At 39.4% G+C, this 19,887-nt stretch overlaps 1 protein-coding gene across 2 annotated transcripts in view; it reads right to left on the bottom strand.

The window, feature by feature from the left end:
• Window positions 1-3,776: 3,776 nt before the first annotated feature.
• Window positions 3,777-19,887, bottom strand: part of LOC130926809 (Krueppel-like factor 7) — a 72,494-nt gene continuing 56,383 nt past the window's right edge. Inside the window, exons 4-5 of one of the 2 annotated variants that reach the window (XM_057852057.1) lie at window positions 16,207-16,330; window positions 3,777-12,503 (exon numbers count right to left, since the gene is read on the bottom strand). In XM_057852057.1, the coding sequence (XP_057708040.1) occupies window positions 12,452-12,503; window positions 16,207-16,330 (176 nt within the window). In that variant the 3' untranslated portion in view covers window positions 3,777-12,451. The remainder of the gene's footprint in view (window positions 12,504-16,206; window positions 16,331-19,887) is intronic. The other variant, XM_057852058.1, reaches the window with a different exon arrangement.

Below are 19,887 nucleotides of genomic sequence, written 5' to 3' on the forward strand. Positions count from 1 at the left end.
CATGCAAAAAGTATTTTGAGGCAACGAAAAAGTAATAAAATACTCAATAAAACACAAATAGTAAGTACTCGCCGCTTTTAACCGATGTGCGCATGTGTTGGACGTCTCGCCACGTAGGAAGGAATTGTCCAACACCGATAGTGGTCGTCTAGTGACATTGACAAACTACATCATCACCCCGAGCGTCCATTGCGCGCATAAAACATGGCGACCTTCATAGGTCACAACATGTACTAAATAATAGATTTTTAAATCAATGGCAATATTTTATGTGTTTCTAATAACATATTTTAGTAAAAGAGAACAATTGCTGCTTTTAAGCGTCTACAAGTCTTTAACTTCTTAAGGTTCTCTTTAATAATAATTTTTTCAATTTGGTATTTGAACAAGTGCTAATTTTACTGTAAAAATCTGTAGCCTTTTAGGAAGGAAGAGTAATATGTTGTCACAATCAGTGTTGTTAATCTAACTTTAAAAAAATAATTAATTACAGTTTAGTAACCTAGTTACCTGAATGTAAGAATAATTAGTTACTTGGCAAAGTAACTGGTGTTACCTTTCATGGTTTTTTTCCCACCCCCCCACTAAAAAAAAACGTTTGCTATGTTTGGAAGTCATTCAATGTTGTGAATCAACCGTTAAAATTGTTAAAATTGCTCCCGTTATTGCATTAGTTCCCTTCTGTCTATTTTCGACATCTGAAAGTTTTAAAACGGTTTCATCATTTAAAGATAGATTCAACTCAAGATTTTGCCACTTTTTAACTATTTTAGATAAAAAGTTACGTAGGTTTGCCAGGAGGGTTCTCTACAATAGAGAGAGAGAGAACTTCCTGAGAAGTCTACTGCTTTAAGATTTAAGATGCTTTACTAACGGCGGTGGGTCGATCATTTAGCACAGGGGTCCCCAACCTTTTTTGCACCACGGACCGGTGTTATTTGGGTCTTTTTTTTCACGGACCGGTGTTCTGACAAATTTTGCAACCCATCAAAAATTGCAACGATGCGGTTCTGCGCATGCGCGTAACGTTAAACATAGCCGCAAAATGCGCAAATGCAGCGATTCCAAAGTAAACACTACAAACTTTCTTGAAAGAAAGGAATATTAACTTACGTTTGATCATGGAAGGACTTGTAGAAAAGTTCTCCCCAGATTCATCCTGCCATGTAAGCTGCACACAACAGCTGCACACCGCGCTCACCATTAACGACTTCGCCTTGTCGTTAAGCATGAATTAAGAAGCCCGCTTCACAAAGATACGATGTTGGAAATTGTAGCAAGGTTTTCAATGCTTTTGTCGCGATGTCAGGATATTCCAGAATGACTTTAATCCAGAACCTTGGTAGAGTTGTTGTCTCAAATGTACGTTTAATTAATAAGGTCGCCGTCATTTACGATCTCTATTTATTCACAAACGGGTCACGAATCCACTCCTTCGCAGTTTGTGGGTCTTCGAGGTTGTAGGCTCGTGAGGTGCCCTTTTCGCCGTAAAAATATCTCCAAAGACGTCTGTTTTCCAGTTATTTATTTTTATAAATAGTTATATTTATAATTATTTCCAGGAACAAATGTGCTGCGCCCGCGGCCTAGTAATACGTTATTATTGAGGACAAGCGCACATAGATATATTATATACACAAACAAGATGTACTGCTAGCAGTCCAATCAATGGACTTCTATGACAACATTGTAATCTATCCCGTAGTATTATATCTAGAGTAGACAGAGATATTAGTGTGTTAAGCAGGGGCACAGGGTTCATTCGGCCAGAATGCGGTCGTTATTAAATTATTATTTCTGTGCGGCCCGGTAGTAAATGCGCCACGGACCGGTACCGGTCCGCGGCCCGGCAGATGGGGACCCCTGATTTAGCATATAGTTCTCCATGCATGTGCTAATGAAGCCATGTATGTCATTTCGTATCTAGTTATATATACATATGATATCTACCTTAGCATCATTTGGGCTTAGTTTGTAGGCTATCGGCTAGAGTCAGGTATTATTGGAGCCACTTAGCATCGCCTTTGCTAGGGCGTCACAACTCCCTTCCCTCCTCGCCACTGCCGCTCTGATCTCTCGTCTCCATGAGTCCGTGTCTCTCACAGACGTTTCTCGCATCATTCAACCAACGTAGTAACGCATGGTAACGCACGCCTTTACATCCTCAGTAACTGTAACGGTGTTGCCAAGATGAGAAAAGTCATTAATTAGATTACTGACTACTGAGAAAAAAATAACGACGTTATAATCTAACACCGTTATTAATGAAGTCAGAATGCATCTGGCCTAATGCAATCATGTCCATAAATGGAGTTGTTTTTCACAGAAAACCGCTGACAGTTAGTTTTGCCTCAGATAATCATGGACTTTAACTGCCAACAATAATCATGGACTTTTAACGGCCAACCAGCAAGGCTCATGACCTATTTTGCAAGATGAGTTAATCACCAAACAGACACACCTTCTTATCTGTACAGCATAGATGCAACACCGTGCTCTCTGTTCGGTGTGCATTTCTCTACACAGCTTTTGTTCTGTCAGTGAATGCACCCAGAAATTTCTGAAATTAAAACTGCGCAATAATGATCTCTTGCCTCCAGTCTTTTATTTAGCAATCCAGTCTAGCCGTCTCACCTGAATTGAAAACAAACACGCGGAGGACCTGAAAGACTGCCTCCAACATTAACAACATTGGTCACAATAGTGATCAATTATTACATTTTCATGCACACATATTGGCAGGTATTCACAACATATTTTTGTATTACTTTGACTAAAAGGTGCTTTGAATCTAAAGCTTTGGGAAGCTAAGTAGCATTTTTTAAACCATTTCTTATAAAAATTTACTTTTGAGAATTGTAAGTACATTTTTTTCTTTGATCCCATAAAAAATGTTGCCTTAAAATTTTCGGGCACAATTAAAAAAGTAGTAAAAAAATACTTTTTTTGTGTGCCAAAATACAACATACAAATAGTTTTTGGGGATTAACCATCACATCTTATTTTTATTTTATGCAAAATATACTTTTGTAGTGTTGAAATATTAAATTTTTGGGAATCCTTTGGTTTTTCACGCAAAACTTTTTGATTTCGGCCATTGGATTTTTGTTCATAAAGTACATTTTCATGACCAAATTAGCTAGTTAAACAGAGCAATGCCCTACTCAATCCTATTCAACAGAAACGTGTAAAGTGCATTCTGTGTCAGCGGAGATTGTTTCCGTGACAACAAGCCTCCCCAACCTCCCACAACCTGCCCCCTAGCGTGGCCCCTCTCTCACCAACTACCGCAGTGAAGCATCCTCAGCTCCCCAATTTGACGCCGACAAATCAAAAAGTTCCGGCTCGTTAGCATCTGCCTGGCTAACGAGCGACACATCCAATTAGCACTAACGGAACAGACGCCGAGGAGGAGTTGCCCTCTACCATGTAAAGAAAACTATTTTCGTTAGTGTAAATGTTGCAGCTGCACTCCCCTGCTCAATGCAATGCTGGTAAAATTCACTCCTGCTACAATTTGATTCATGCAATTACGATTGGATTAATTCAGATTACTCTAGATTGACACCGATTACGGAGTGATACAATTCAAATCCCTTGGGTTACTTTAAAATATGAATCTCTCCGATTCCGATCCACTAACGAGCATTGCAAAAAAATCCAATTAGCACTAATGAGACATACGACAAGGCGGAGTCGTCCTCCACCGCGTAAACAGAACAACTTTTGTCCGCAGTGCATTGCAGATAACTGAGCATGTCTCTAATACGACGTCCCATTCGTGGCTTGTTAATCACATGCTAGCTTCGTCGTCCATCGCGCCAGAGGGCATTGGGAATGTTTGACTTTTAATTGGTCACCTCTGCTGGCTGACTTCCCATCAGCCACCTGCTGGACTCCCAGCAGCAGAATGCTAATGTGATCAGAAGCTTTAATTGGCTGCAATGCATGCTGGGAAAACATACATGCATTTCATTTGCTTATTGACCAGCAACCATTGTATGCTCCGCTTTGAAACCTTAACTCCCTAGGCTGCTATTGACGTGATTGGCGTAACATGATGACATGACATGTTAACTAACTATGCACCGATACAGATACTAGTATCAATATTGATGCTCACTAAAAAACATAATCAATATTAGGGGGCACTAAGAAATAACACGTTAATGCTGTACTTTTCGAGATCTAGTTCCTATTCATCCAACGTTATATTTGCAGGTCTTGGATAAAAAATCATTCAGGAAGCTGCGGCTCTTACAGAATGCTGCAGCCAGAGTCCTCACAAATACAAGGAAACTGGACCACATTACACCGGTTTTGAAATCGTTACACTGTCTTCCAGTGAGTCATAAGATACTATAAAATACTACTGCTCGTCTTCAAAACACTTAATGGTCTTGGACCAAAATACTGTACATGCTTGATTTGTTAGATTCATATGAAACATCTAGACCCCTAAGGTCGTCTGGAGCCAATCTACTGTATGTTCCAACAACCAAGCAGGGTGAGGCAGCATTTAGTTATTATGCTCTTCACCTCTGGAACAAGTTACATGAAGGTCTGAAGTATGCTCAAACTGTTAGCTCCTTGAACAAGTTACCTGAAGGTCTGAAGTATGCTCAAACTGTTAGCTCCTTTAAATCAGGGCAAAAAACGCTTTTGTTTAGCACTGCATATCCATAACTGCCTATATGTTTCAATCTATTTGCTTCCTATTCCTCCTGTGCTTTATCTCCATTACTGATTTCAATAGTAGTAGTATTTAAAAAAAGAAATATATATATATATATATATTCTCTTCGTGATTAAATGCGATTTTTATGTATAATTTTATTTCCTGTTTGGATTGTCTTTGTTTTTATGTTCTATTGATTTAATGTGGTTTTTATGATCTTCATGTGATGTAAAGCACTTTGAATTGCCTTGTGTTGAATTGTGCTATATAAATAAATTTGCCTTGCCTTGCCTTTTGCTGTGAATTAAAATGAGTTTCATTCATCTGCTGCAGTGTTGTATTTGGCGGCCATTTTAATTTTTGTCTTAGTCTTTTGGACGAAAATACTTATTAGTCTTAGTCATATTTTCGTCATTTCAAAATGTGTTCATCTTCGTCTAGTTTTAGTGAACGAAAACTCAGACAAATTTCGTCTAGTATTATTCGACAATTCTCAAAATGTTTTCGTCTATAAACCTCAAAAGTTTTAGTCCATGAAAAAAATAAAGGTTTCCACAAAACCTACAAGGATATCACAATTTTCTTGATGATAATACACTCAGCAGGAAAACAGCACATTATTTGCAGTATTTTAAACTCAACTGGATGCCACGAACTGTATGTAAAATATTTTCCAAGAGTTTAAGAAGACACCGGGTCACCTCGCTAAATGCTAATGCTAATACGAATGCTATGCTAACACTACAAGTTAGTTTAGTGTATGATGATCACTTAGCACAGACCTCTAGAGCAGGGGTCGGGGTCCAAAACACTGCTAAATGCGGGCTAACTACACATACAACAAGAAAATATTACACATTCTGAATTTATGACAGAAACTGGCGAATTTTCATCTTGTTCTCGTGTCTTTAGACGACAACTGGCATCCATCTCATTATGTTTTAGTCTCCCAAGACATGTTTTCGGTGCATCATCGTGACGTCATCATCATAAAATAAATTATTCGTTGACGAAATATTTTCGTTACTGTCATCGTTGACGAAAACAAAACTTATCCGCTGCCAAACCCTCCCACTTCAAATGGATGGACATCAAGCAAGTCAATTGCAGACAATTAGTTATACAGTGTATGACTAAGCCACAATAGCAATTACTTAACATTCAGGAGAGTATACAGTGATTTAGAATTAAAAGAAAAAACAGTTTAAAAAAAAAAAAAAAACATTGCATCGGTACAGTATCGGCATTGGCTAGTACCACATAGCTGGGTGTCGGAATCGGTATCGGGAGTCAAAAAATGGCATCGGTGCAACACCGATACTTACCTTGCAAATATTTGCGGGAAGAAGGTTTAATAAAATTATCACTTACTTTTTGTAGGGTCACTGATGAACCCAGTGGAACAACATGAATGAACACACAAACACACCACAAAAGTTGAGCTTCTACCATTTATGACATGTATTTGTACATTCTTAAATAAAAAGGCTCCACTGGACACTCGTTGCATAGATATAATACAAGACCAATTTAGAAAAACAATTATCAAACACGTCCAGTAACAAAAATAAACTCTCCCTTGTCAATAAACAACACAATGTCATATCGTACAAATCAGATCGTCTCAACACTATGTACAGCGAAAAAGGGGGCAGCTGTGGGAGTCAGTGAGCACAACGAAAATTCAGTTCATTCGATGATTTTATTCCCCGAAAAATTTCACCTTTTGAAAAAAATTGCTTGGAATGCCTTGAATGAGCAAACAAGCGCACTAGCATAGTACCGCTTGGCTTCTTCGGGAGTGCCATTTAGTCACTTCAGTGGATGTCAAATTTTGATCAAAAATATGAATGTCATGCTCAAAATAAAATGTTAAATTTTAAAAATTCACAATTTTGTTTATGAGGTTATGAGTAACTTTTGTGAAATTGTTTGCAAACAAAAAAGTGGTGCATTTAATTACTCTTGTGAGTAAAATCTGACATTTTCTTAATTTGAGTATTTTGATAAAACCTTCATTTTTTTCCCTTGATCAAACTAGCAGTACAACATTGGTAGCGGACGCTTTAAAAAACATTTTTTTGTCTCATCATTTCACACCGTAAATTACAGAGACAAAAAAAAAAAAAATCGTGTAAAAAAATTTTGAAATGTAATTTTTTTTTCTTTTTTCGCTGTTGTCAATCAGGGTACATTCGATTTGTTTATGTATTTATTTATTTATTTATTGCAGGATTTCATCCCTAAAATCACAGAACTAAAAATCTTTAGTCAAACATATCAAGATTTAATATTTTGACTTTTTTTTTCCTTTCAAATTTGGAGCGACTTTTTCGGGAATTCCCAATATATTTGGTGACTGTTTTCGCTAAAGAAATTTTTGTGTGGTGCGTTTGGTTTGTAAAAAGTGCTAAACAAACACAGGCTAATGGCGCTAGTAAGTAATGTGATAGCAGCGACGCCAAGAGAGACACGTGACTGAGTGTCAAGGCATTTGATTGACAGCTGTTGGATCTGTGACGCGTCGTTGTCTTGGCGGACGTGCGACAAGTGCGACGAGACAACGCCAGCAGTGCAAGAAGTGTGCTCGCGTAGTGCAACGTTGGCGAGAACCAAAGCAGATAGTGGTTTAAGAAAATCACGATATTTACAAAAGCTAATGGACGACTGCTGAGATAGCCCCGCCTCCTTCGGTCGGTCCCGCCTCATGATTAGCTGGTGAGTCTCTCTTTGGGATCATTCAGTCAAAGATGCTAACCCTAAGCTAAAACTAGCCCAAGAAGACCCCCGGAAATGCTAAGCTACAAGCACTGTGCTATCATGACTCAACTAAAGCTACAGCTCAAGCTGCAAACTTGGCTAATAAGCCACATTATCTTACATTGAAAGGCCGTCTTCAGCACATTGTGGACATTTGTTCTAACTTGCAGTTTTCCATGAAATGAATATGCCGGTGTTCTAAAACATTATGATGCCCATCATATGACGATACCTCTCATTACAGCAAATGCGCGCGCATGCGTAGTAGGTTATTGTACATGAACTAGCTTTCCATTCATCGTGGTGGCATACCGGAGACGATGGGGAAGCAGAAACAATTATTTTAACGAAGGTTTCATGCTACATTTTATTGTATACATGTTTTATTGATTTACTTATAATAATACCCAAAAAGAGCTAAACGTTTTCTTTATTTTTGGACCGTTTTCGGATTGTAAATTCTGCTATCGCCTTTCGCCATGGGTCACGTTTTGCGTTCCTATATGTATCATTCACTGTATCGTTAAATTTAAACTACCGTATAGACCCTGCTCACATGACGTCACAACCACGCCTCCGCACCATACCGCTACGTAAATTCCTCCTATTATGGCGTGTTTTTCTGCTCGTTAACATTAATAATCAAAATGGTGAAGGCGTGTGATGCGGTTGGTTGCAATAACAGAGAAGATAGACTGAGAGACTTGAAGTTCTACCGTATTCCGAGAGACCCGGAGAGGAGAGCGAGATGGACTGCTGCAATTCGACGAAAAAACTGGGCTCCAAACGATTACCACGGATTATGTAGTAGTCATTTTATATCTGGTAAGATGCATTTAATATATATTTAGAGGGTTTTGGGCTGACAACCACAATTAATATCATTGCGAGCCTAATCGCCGACAACATACAGTTTCAAATTCAAGATGCTTATTTTTTCCACCATCATTACATTTTGAATAATATTTAGCTGGTACCAAGTGAAAAAAGCTGGCCTCGTCTACGGATCATCAGTTAAACAGGTGTGTCCAAACCTTTTGCAAAGGGGGCCAGATTTGGTGTGGTAAAAATGCGGCGGGCTACCTTGGCTGATTTACATAGAACAATATATTTAAACTAATTTTAGCAAGCCCTTCTGTGTGTCACATTTGCTTTATTATTATTTTTTAATTCATAATTTCAACAGTCTCGTCTTTGTGGCTTTCTCTTTCAACACTCGGACTCTTGCGAAATACTGCTGCTGTGAAAAAATAAACTAGCTTCAAGTTGCTGTAATTTCTCGCTGCGTATCTTCCCTGTAATGTTGTCGTACATGTCAGCGTGTCTTGTTTAGTAATATTGCGTCACATCGAACTCTTTGAAAACAGCGACTGTCTCTTTGCAAATGAGGCAGACACAGTTGTTGCGTGTTTTATTGAAGAAATATTTCAATATCCACCTATCCTTGAAGCGTCGGCCATCGCAGTCAACTTTTTTTTTTTTTTTTGATTGTCGCCATTTTAGAAATCACACAGGGTAATGTTGCTTAGAGTGCTGCTCTTGAAGTTTTTCAAACTTTCGTGAGAATAGGCTGATTTTGTGTGGACAAGGTAGTTGTAGATATCAGGGTAGCAGATGTCAGGCAGAGAGGGCGAAGACAGCGGGTTGAAAAATATCGATTTAGGCATCAAATATGGATCTGGCGAATGGATAGACTGAAGCTTTTCCACATAACGCCTTTTATGCAACGCATCCAATGAGTTTACAGCGTCTGAAAGCACCGGGGCTTCCATGAATTGCTCTATAAATTGAACGACTAATTGAAACCATTGAGAATAGGGCTAAACAGAGACGGACAATATGGCGGCCGGATACAGCGAAACGTCATTCTGTGACGTTGGTGAGTAGGGTCTATTGGCCGGAATATAAGACGGCCCCCTCTTTTTCAAGACTCAAGTTTGAAAAAAGACTTTTTGAACAACAAATTAATTTTTATACTGAAAATAATTACAGTACATCTGAAACAAATAATTATAACAATATATTTGAGAGAAAAAGCATGTTATTTTACCTCATTCAAATCTTAATATCTGAACATTTAAATATGTAAACTAAAGTGCAATCACATTCGTAAATGAATGGCTTCTGGTTTTTGAAACGTAAATAAACCAATCTATTGTGATAAAACAACAAAATTGCAATAACAGCATTAACCATCAAAGTGAGGTCTAACTGTAACTGTAGTCTTGAAACAAATCTGAATAAGGAAAAACATTGCAACAAAATAATGCAAACTGGTTAAACTTGAGAGTAGCTGAGATCTGTCATGACAGAACATTAATCCTCAAGTTCAGCATTCGCTTCAATGATATCTGGCGCCATCTAGCGTCGTGAATGGATATAATGTCTAGACCCCGAATATAAGACGACTCCCACTTTTTGAGTCTTATTTGAATGCAAAAAACACCGTCTTATATTCGGGCCAATACGGTATTTGAATATTGTTGTTGTAGCAGGTATACATTAGCTGTAACATGATGTAGAAATGTTCCACATATTAGAACATCGACGTAGCATACAGAGGAATGCTACTCTGGTAGTCACTGGAACATTGTCGTAGTATACGTAGGAAATCTTGTACCAGCCCAAAATAAAAACACAAAAGGATAAAAAAAAAGGACGGTTGTGTTGTGTGAATAATTTAAAAAGTGAAGGAAAGCACGTAAATTGTCCTTAAATTCTGAAATGACCCACCTAGTAGAATTTCATTGTAGCATACATAGAATGCTACTGTGATTACGTAAGCTCGCACGAAAGACGTAGTTGTCAAACTGGCATACAGGTATGCTATTCTGATAAAGTACGCTGGCCTGGCAGAACACCAGGTTTGGAAATCTCGAAGTCCGTTTTTGTTTCCACATACACATTCCCAGCGGGTTCAAAGAAGCCTTATTAGCTGTTCACTACACGCTGGAGAAAGCTAACAGTGCTAATGCTAATCGGCAGCCAGCAGGAGAGTCAAGCTGAAATAAAACATGCAGGTTCAGAGGCGGATGCGTGGAGAAAAAAAATCGGGTTTTGTAATGACTCCAAAAAGTTTCACGCAGGTGCAATGTGCTACTAGCGTCCCTTTTTGATTGTACATCTCATCACGTACGTTTGTGCTGCCTTAAGTCTGGAAAGGCCCTTTCACACGGACATTTACGTTGAAGCCTTTTTACGACGAAATTAACAAGTTACACACTTCAGCGGATTCACGCTATTCTCATCATGAATAGCAAAAATCTGCATTAAATTGACGGTCGGAATGCACTGTTGTTGGAAAATAAATTGTGATTTTTTCAATATGCGTAAACGTGAAGGAGCTGCCTCAGAATGGTGAAAGTTTTTGGTATTGATCGTTGAGCTGCACTGTGGACCCCACTCAAGGTTTTAACGCCGTCAGCGGCACAAGGGATGGTGGGCGGTTTTACAGCATCCATGTTTGCGTGTCTGTGTTGAACATTTCCAAAGAGAAAAGCATGTCAAGCGGCTCTAGTGAAAGTTGCCATGGAAACCAGGATAGGACTGCCAGAAAAAAAAAAGATGCTAAAGAGTGAAAAGTGTGAAGAGTCATTTGAACATGAATAACGTGCGTGTGGGTGTTTTTTTTTTTTTGTTCATTTTCATTAGCAGTAGAAAAAAACACATAATGTTAGAAAAAATCTGTGCAGTCATCAGCTAAGAAAGTAGCGACTAAGTTAGCAGCTTAGCAGCTAAGTTAGCATTAGCGGGTAAGTTTGTGGTTAAGTTAGCATTTTACTTAAGCCCCTTTCAGACTTGTATCCCACTAAATTCCCGTGTAAGGTGACGTAGGATTTACCCTTGTCATGGCTCTCAGACATGTAGAGATATATCCGGGAATTACCCAGGTTGGACACTTTCAGATTTAACGACTCGATGCTCTCTGTGTGAGCAGGGCAGGCGCAGGGATTTTATAACCCGGACATGACGTCAATTTTGGTCGGTATCGGCAACATGACGTCAATTTTGGTCGGTATCGGCAACAAAATAAATCACACATTTCCGAAAATGGACGATGGACTGTCAATTCCTCGGCTCTAAGATCCAGTAGCTAATTTCGATATGTTTCCGGTTTAATTTTGCCATATTGATAATTGCAATGTTTGTTTACCGCTTTTCGTCTTACTGCGAAGAAAGAGGAAATGACGATCGTTCAGCCATGATATTTACGTCATCAGCCTGCGTGCTGTGACCCGGGAATTAAATCACAAGCATTACACTAGGATGCGACTCGGTTAATGTTCCTGTCATCTCCGTGTCAGTCGACCTGGGAAATTGCTTTCAGACATAAGGGCTACCCGTTTAAATCCCGGGATTTAACTGGAGTTCAGCGTATGTCTGAAAGGAGCTTTAGTGGCAAAATCTGGCTAAGTTAGCACTTAGCTTAGCTGTTAACTTAGCAACTACAGAATTAGCGTCATCCGTCGTGACCACACACATCCTGCGGCACAAATAGGAAGTTTTTTTTAAAAAAGCACTTCCTGTTTTCGTGTCTGTTATTGGCTGGTCTTTCTCACATTCTGCTGAGTTCAAACATTTTTCTCAAAAAGTCATCAAGAAAAACGTGGTTCTCCCAGTAGAAAAAAAATCAAAGTGTCGCTGCGCATTTTTTCCCCCCTCGCGGCACCGTCATGGGGTGCCACCGTCGAGGAGAGCCGGCGAGATGGCGGCGAGTCTGTGGTATGTCAGATTGCGTTGTTTTGTTGGACTTGCGGCGTTCTTGTGAGTCAATGCCATGAAAACCAGAAAAAGTTTGACTGTAGAAAGACGAGTAAGTGATGACTTTTTCCTAAAAAAAAAAGTCCCGAAGCTAAAACCGGCATTGAAAGACATAAAAAACGGCAAACGGGTGTGGTAGTGAATGACAAGCAACAATCTAACTACTCCTCTTCCTCCTCTTCTTGTGTGGGCGCCACTTGGTGGTTGGCGGGCGTCTTCGTCCTTGTTTGAGTGCCTCGTTGCATGGTGCATTCAGACGTGACGCTTCATGTGCAGCGCCAGGTGGTCTGACCTGGAGAAGCACCTGTAACACACACAAGGACCATTAACTCTCCTGCTGCCATTGACGACAACAGAAGTCTAATTTTTATTTGATTTGTTGATCCGTCCGTCCGTTTGTCTGTCAAACACACGATTCGTTTTGTGCCAACGTAGCGAAAGCAGCAAAAGGAACACACACACACACATGACTTAAGCGTGTCCGTTTGGACAGATGGCCATGTGGTTAGCGTGTGGCAGTTTTGGGGGTCCAGCTGGTTACTTTGGGAGCCCCTCTCACTCCAATCCTCTTCATCTTCACTCTTCTTTGTGTCCTCTTCCTCACGTCAGGGGGCCCCTGCTTGATTAAGCAGGATACTGTAGAAGTGTTTAAGAAAGCGTAGGTGTGGGGGTGGGGGTGTCAATGTAAATGTGTAAATGTATGGCTGTGTATATTTTTGTATTTTGTGGAAATGTGTGTGTGTGTAATTGTCTACATGTGTATGTGTAAATGTACTGAATGTTTCAGTGTAGGTTTGTGTATTGTGTGTATATTCAGTGGGTAAATGCACGTACAGTGAGGAAAATGAGTATTTGAACACCCTGCGATTTTGCAAGTTCTGCCACTTAGAAATGATGAGCCGGTTTGAAATGTTCGTGGTAGGTGCTTGTCCAATGTGAGAGACAATCTAAAAAAAATAATCCAGAAATCACAGTGTATGATCTTTTTAAACGATGTATTAACAGGTATATGAACACCTGAGAAAATCAATGTCAATATTTTGTACAGTAGCCTTTGTTTACAATTGCAGAGGTCAAATGATTCCTGTACCTTTTCACCAGATTTGCACAGACTGCAGCGAGGATTTTGCACCACTGCTCCACACAGATCTTCTCTAGATCAATTAAGTTTCTGGGCTGTCACTGAGAGACATGAAGTTTAAGATTCCTCCAAAGATTTTCTATTGGGTTTGGATATGGAAACTGGCTAGGGCCCTCTAGAACTTTGATATGCTTTTTACGAAGCCACTCCTTGGTTATTCTGGCTGTTTGCTTTGGGCCATTGTCATGTTGGAAGACCCAGTCATGACTCATTTTGAACACTCTAACTGAGGGAAGGAAATTGTTCCCCAAAATCTCATGATACATGGCCCAGGTCATTATCTCCTCAATGCAGTGCAGTCGTCCAGTCCAAGTGCAGAAAAACACCCTCAGCATGATGCTACCACCCCCATGCTTCAAGGTAGGGATGGTTTTCTTGGGAAGGTACTCATCATTCCGTAGACTTCATAATGATATTGACGGGGCGCGGAGCCGATTAATGGGGCCTGCAATGTTGGTGTGACTGTCAAAGCAGCCCGAGTGGAATCACAGACAAAGAGCATTTTTTCGTTGAAAATTCTTGTGAATAAATGCTTGTCTCACAGAATTCTTTATAGATATGGAAATACGGAAAATATGAAAAAGATATGGAAAAACCGTGCAGTTAGCATTTATTTTACATAAATATGTCAAAGTACGATGCTAAATTGTTAGTCAATGTGGCGGCCGCCTTATGTAAACAGAGCTTTTCCGATGACAACGCTTGTGAATAAATGCTTAAATCCCTGAATTCTTTATAGATGTGGACGTAAAAGTCTCGATTCTTTGTTAAAAGAGCAAAAAAACTGGGCAGTTAGCATTTATTTAACGTAAAAATGTCAAAGTATGATGCTAGTCTGTTAGTCAATGTGGCGGCCGCCTTAAGGTAACAGCTTTTCGGGTGAAAATTCTTGTGAATAATTGTTTAAATCCGTGAATTCTTTATAGATATGAATGTAAAACCGTCTCGATTCTTTGTTAAAAGAGCAAAACCCGGGCAGTTGGCATTTATTTTACGGAAATATGTCGAAGAATGATGCCAGTCTGTTAGACAATGTGGCGGCAGCCTTACAACAAAGAGCATTTTACGTTGAAAATTCTTGTGAAAAAACGAAAAATATAATAATTACCTTGAATCCTCGAACAAATCACTCCTGAGACAATCCTTCCTATTTGTGTGCGGTACAGCTTTCATACTTTTTCAACCTAATTCCGGCGTTGGATTGCATGTGTCGCCGCAACCGACTGTGAATAACTGAAGCGGGCTGTGGGATGGCCTCTGGGAATCTGACCTGTCAATATCATTATGAAGTCTATGATCATTTTTTCTTGATCCAAAATCTATGAGTGGAATTAAGACCAAAATATTCCATTTTGATCTAATATGACCACAATGACTTTCTCCAATGACTCCTCTGGATCATCCAAATGGGCATTGGCAAATTTAAAACAGGCCTGGACATGTGTTGGTTTAAGCAGGGGAACCTTGTGTGCCATGCATGATTTTAAACCATGCTGACTTATTGTATTACCAGCAGTAACCTTGGAAAGCTCCTTTCAGGTCATTGACCAGCTCCTCCTATGTAGTTCTTTGCTGATTCCCCACCATACTTAGGATCATTGCGATCTTATGAGTCCATAGTTCATAGTCCTACAACTTGGACTATGAATGTTGTAACTGTATACATATTTTTCCAAAGTAAAAAGTAGATGTTGGCAAATATCTCATTTAGATCATTATGGATATAATCATTTGCTTTCATCAATGACTACAGAAATGAATCTCCCCCCCCCCCCCCCCCCCCCCCCCATTTAAGTTTTTTTTAATTTTTTTTTTTTAAATACATATTTACAGTCCACACCAACACTATTTGATGGGAGTTTTACATGAATAAACACACATACAAACAACAGATTTTGTACTGCTTCTGCTTCCTTTTGTTTGGGAGGGAAAAAAAAAAAAAAGTAAACTAAAATAAATGAGAGAATATTTACCATTAACTCATGCACTGCCAGCCCAGGTTACAAAGTATGCGTTGTGGTAGTTAGTCAAAGAGGGAGATTGATATTGAAAACACTTATCGACGGCAATAGACGTCCAATCCATTTCAACAGTTGAAATAGATTGAACGTCTATTGCTGCCAACGACAGCCAAAGAGTTAATAGGTCCCCAAAAGAGGATTTGGTGAATTCTTAGATGAACAATTTGTGTGCCAGTGTGTATATGCAAATTTATACATGTGTGAATGATTTATGCACTGCAAATTTATAACGTCCTAATCAGATTATTTTTTCTTAAATCTAGTTAAATAATTTTCTCCATTTTTTTTTTTGTGTTAAAATTGTTAACAGATTAACGCTTCAGATTATTCCACTTACTTTAGGTAAATATTACTAATTGTTCGTATTAAATCCATACATCTAAAAGTCATTTTTCACCTAAATAAAAAAAAAGAAATTGCTTTCAAAAATGTTTTGAACAATATCTATTCTTGAATTAAAAATATTTTTGACAACCTTTTTTCAAGATTAAATATACTAATCTATTATTAAAATATGCTAATGTTATTTTCAGCTAGTTTTTTTTTTTTTCTCTCTCTCAAGAAATCAAGCACTGGCAGATAATTCCACTTATTTCTCGTAGATTTACACTGAAAACAAGAAAATCTAATTTTAAGGAGGTGATTTTGCAGTGTGCACGTGTGTAAATGTTTATACTTATAGGTTTGTGTGTAAAAATATGTGCCAATCCTAAACTCTGCTTGTTTTGCTTTTCCTTTCGATTTTTGCAGCTTTAAATCACGCAACCACACAACATGAATAAGGTTTTACTTTGTTGTCGACTGGCTTGTGTATCCGTACGCTTGTGTGTTACGTGAGTTTTTACCTGTCGCAGTGGTTGCACTTGAAGGGCTTTGCGCCAGTGTGTTTGCGGTAGTGTCGCGTCAACTCGTCGCTGCGGGCGAAGCGCCACTCGCACCCTTCCCACGAGCACTTGTATGGCTTCTCACCTAATACACACACGCACACACAAGGGGGTCACCACAATGTCCCACGCCCCACTGGTTTAACACAATAAACAGTCATAAATGTGGAGGAAATTAAGCCTTTACTGGTGCAGTGAGCTCATTACAAATCGCACACACACATAGCCTGAGGTGGTTTTATCTGACATGTAAATGAAGTTTCCTCCCTCGGCGACGTTGTATTGTTGTCAGCATGATGTGTGCTTCCAATTTTGTGTGCGTGTAGTTTTGATGCCAGGTTAAAATATTAGGGACAGTTCCTAGTTAACAATAATCAACACGTATAAACTGATTTTATACACATACTCACACAAGCACACATTTTTAGACACACAAAATGAATGTGACATTACTCAATGAGAGTCTTCATTGTCTCGATGTCATTGTGCTTAGTGGTAATGTTGTGACATCGCATGACCTCGGTGACAGCGTCCCCACACTCCGGCGCTGCCTTGAGGTCCTGCTCGCTCTTGTTGGTGGATAATCCCGGCTAAAGTTGGCGCCACTAATCCACTATGATGCTACGCCAATGTGTGCAAATGTGTGTGAGTGTGTAGATTTAATGCGGGTGGGCGGCGTCTTCCCCTCCCATTACAAGCGTAGTGGCTTCATTAGCGCTTTAATTAGCTATTTAATTCAATCGTCCTTTTTGGGATTTATGGTGAGCAGAAATCAATGTCACATTAGGGTAATTTTTTTTGTTTTTTACACTTGTACTGTAAATGGGGTGAAAATGTGATTTGAAAAATGTTTCGGGATGGCCATAGTTTGACCCTGGAACAGACTTCCTCTAATCTGGTGGATGGATAAATCGATCAATTAAATACATACGTTTTATATGGACAGGGGTCATGACTGATTGTGGATGCATGAAAGGATGGATGACAGACAGGAATACCATGTATGGATGGATATGATGTTGGTTGAATAAATGGATGGATAAAAGGATGAATTTTGGATTGATGAACACATGGGTGATTTATAGATGGTCAGACAAATGCATGATAAATGGATAGTTGGGTGAATGAATAATGAAATGACATAGGGATGGATCAACAGATGTTCAGATGGACTGATGGTATAGAAAACAGTGGCATGGTCAGATAGATGGTTGGATGATTGAATACACATATGATATGGATGGGTGGACAGATGTTCTTATGGACGGATGGGTGACTAGAAAGATGGCTGGATGAAATCATTTTTTTCCTACATGTATACCTGAATTTTAACAGTAATCCTCCCAAAAGCGCGAACACGCTAACTGCCAAACACAAGTAGCCAATAGAAAAACATCAAAACGCTCATTTATAAAAGAAATATGAAGGTGTGTTGTGTGTGCCCACTCAATAAAGCAACCCATCCCCCTCAGTGCCCCCTCCTCCTCCTCTTGCTTGACTTAGGTTGCTAGGCAACTGCATCACTCTCTTCCCTAATTGGTTGCTGGTTTGTTGTCTGTCAGGCTCTCTCCCTCTCTCTTACTCGCTCTCTCACCCCCCACTACACGCGCACACGCACGCTCGCTCAGTTGCTAGGTGACTTCTCCATCACACATCCTGGCCTGGCCTCGCCATAGCTGGCTGGCGTCATGGTTGCTGTGGCGCCAGGCCTGGACCTGCCCCTCCGTGGCATGCAAGTGCATGTGTGTGTGTGTGTGTGTGTATATACACTTAAGAAAGGGGGTGGCTTGGGTGGGGCAATTATAGAAGACGGGTGTAAAATGAGCGCCTGTCTGACACCTGCGTCAACACACACACACACACACACACACCACACATGCACCCGTACACACAAGGGGTAGGGGCATGTTGTCATGTGTCAAAGATCCAAACACTCTCAACACAGGATACTTAGGGTTATTGACTTGTATAGTAAGCAGTGTGTAGATGTCTTTAGAATTATAGTGTTTCGGTGATGTTTTGGTGAACCACAAGGCTTTATACACAGCCCTTTGTACTTATACAAGTATAAAGTCATGTAAGAGAATCTTATTTTACAAGCTTTTCAAAGTGCTTTTGTAAATGACATTTATTGATCCACTTTATGAATAGCGTAGATTCTCGTTTGACCTACACTACCATAGCATACATTATAACCCAAATAATAGGACTAGTGTTACACCGATACTATCGGTATCGGTGCAACACTACTGATACTGCATTAAAATGACATCATCGGTATTGTGGAGCACAAAGAAAAAATGCGCCAATGCTGTGCAGTATGTACTGTAATTTCCCGAATATAACGCGCACTTTTTTCCCCCCAAATCAACTTGTAAAATTATAGTGTGCATTATAAACGGGTACATGGATGGAGACAGAAATATACAGTATATATATATTATATATATATATATGAACAGATTTTTTTTTTATTGACACATCGTCAATAAAACACATTGTGTTGAAGAAATGTATGCGGCGATCCGTTGCCGACCATTACGGTACGTGACGTCACCATTTTGTTTCGGTAATACTGCACTTCTGATCAGCCGAATGATTTCGTCTGTGTTAAATTCTGCTTTTTTCACTCTTCATAAAGCACAGAATTTAGTTTCTTGAACTCATTTGAGTCAACGTTTATTGCAGCTCCGCAACTCGGACCATAACAAACGTAACAACGAACTCGTAACAACACAGACTTCCTGTGTGTGTCCGTCAACTATATCAAACCCTCGGGAAACTCAAACCCAAATAACAAGTTCCTATTGTTACTGTTGTGTCGACAGCGATGAGCTCTCTCCCGACTTATGTTCTTACTTTTACTTTACCGTATCAATCCATGGAAGAAACATTTATTCATCATGATGAAACGAGCAAGTTATACAGCATCCTTTAAAAGAAAAGTCACATCTGTTTTGTTTTCTCCTAGACTCTGGTAAGTTGGAGAAGTTGTCAAATCATATTATTACCGTAAATATTGTCAGTTTATGGTAATGTTTTGAACTACCAATATCCTATGCTTGTGCTGTGTTTCACCAGTCAGTAAAATGACATTTCTGTATCTGTACACGAGCTCCGTTTTCTTGTATTCTTCTATTTATTGGTGCTAAAACTAGGGTGTGCGTTATAAACGGGTACAATAATTTCTAGATTTTACAAGTAAACTTGGGGTGCGCATTATACACGGGTGCACCTTATATTCGGGAAATTACGGTACTTTTCAAGATTAATAAGTGTTTGTCGCCATTCCAATGATGATGAGAGCTGTCTAATCATCTTTTTGCTGTGAATTTCAGTTTATCACGCAAAGACGTCCAATCCATTTGAAGCGTGAGGATTGCAGCGAACGAAGGTTTGATCCCTCCCACTTCTAATGAATTAGACGTCTAGTGCTGTCAATGGTAGCTAAAGAGGTAAAAATTAATACAATATGGTCTTCCTCTGGCTAAGATGCACCCTACCACCTATTTTTATCACCAGTAGACGGTAGGGATGCAACGATACAGTTAAGTCACGGTTCGGTGCGATTTTTGATACGAGGGACATGATTTTTGATTCGATTCAATATATTTAATGCTCTGAAACAAAAAATACAATTTT

The sequence above is a fragment of the Corythoichthys intestinalis genome, chromosome 12 (genome assembly GCF_030265065.1).
Source record: "Corythoichthys intestinalis isolate RoL2023-P3 chromosome 12, ASM3026506v1, whole genome shotgun sequence".
Taxonomy (NCBI): domain Eukaryota; kingdom Metazoa; phylum Chordata; class Actinopteri; order Syngnathiformes; family Syngnathidae; genus Corythoichthys; species Corythoichthys intestinalis.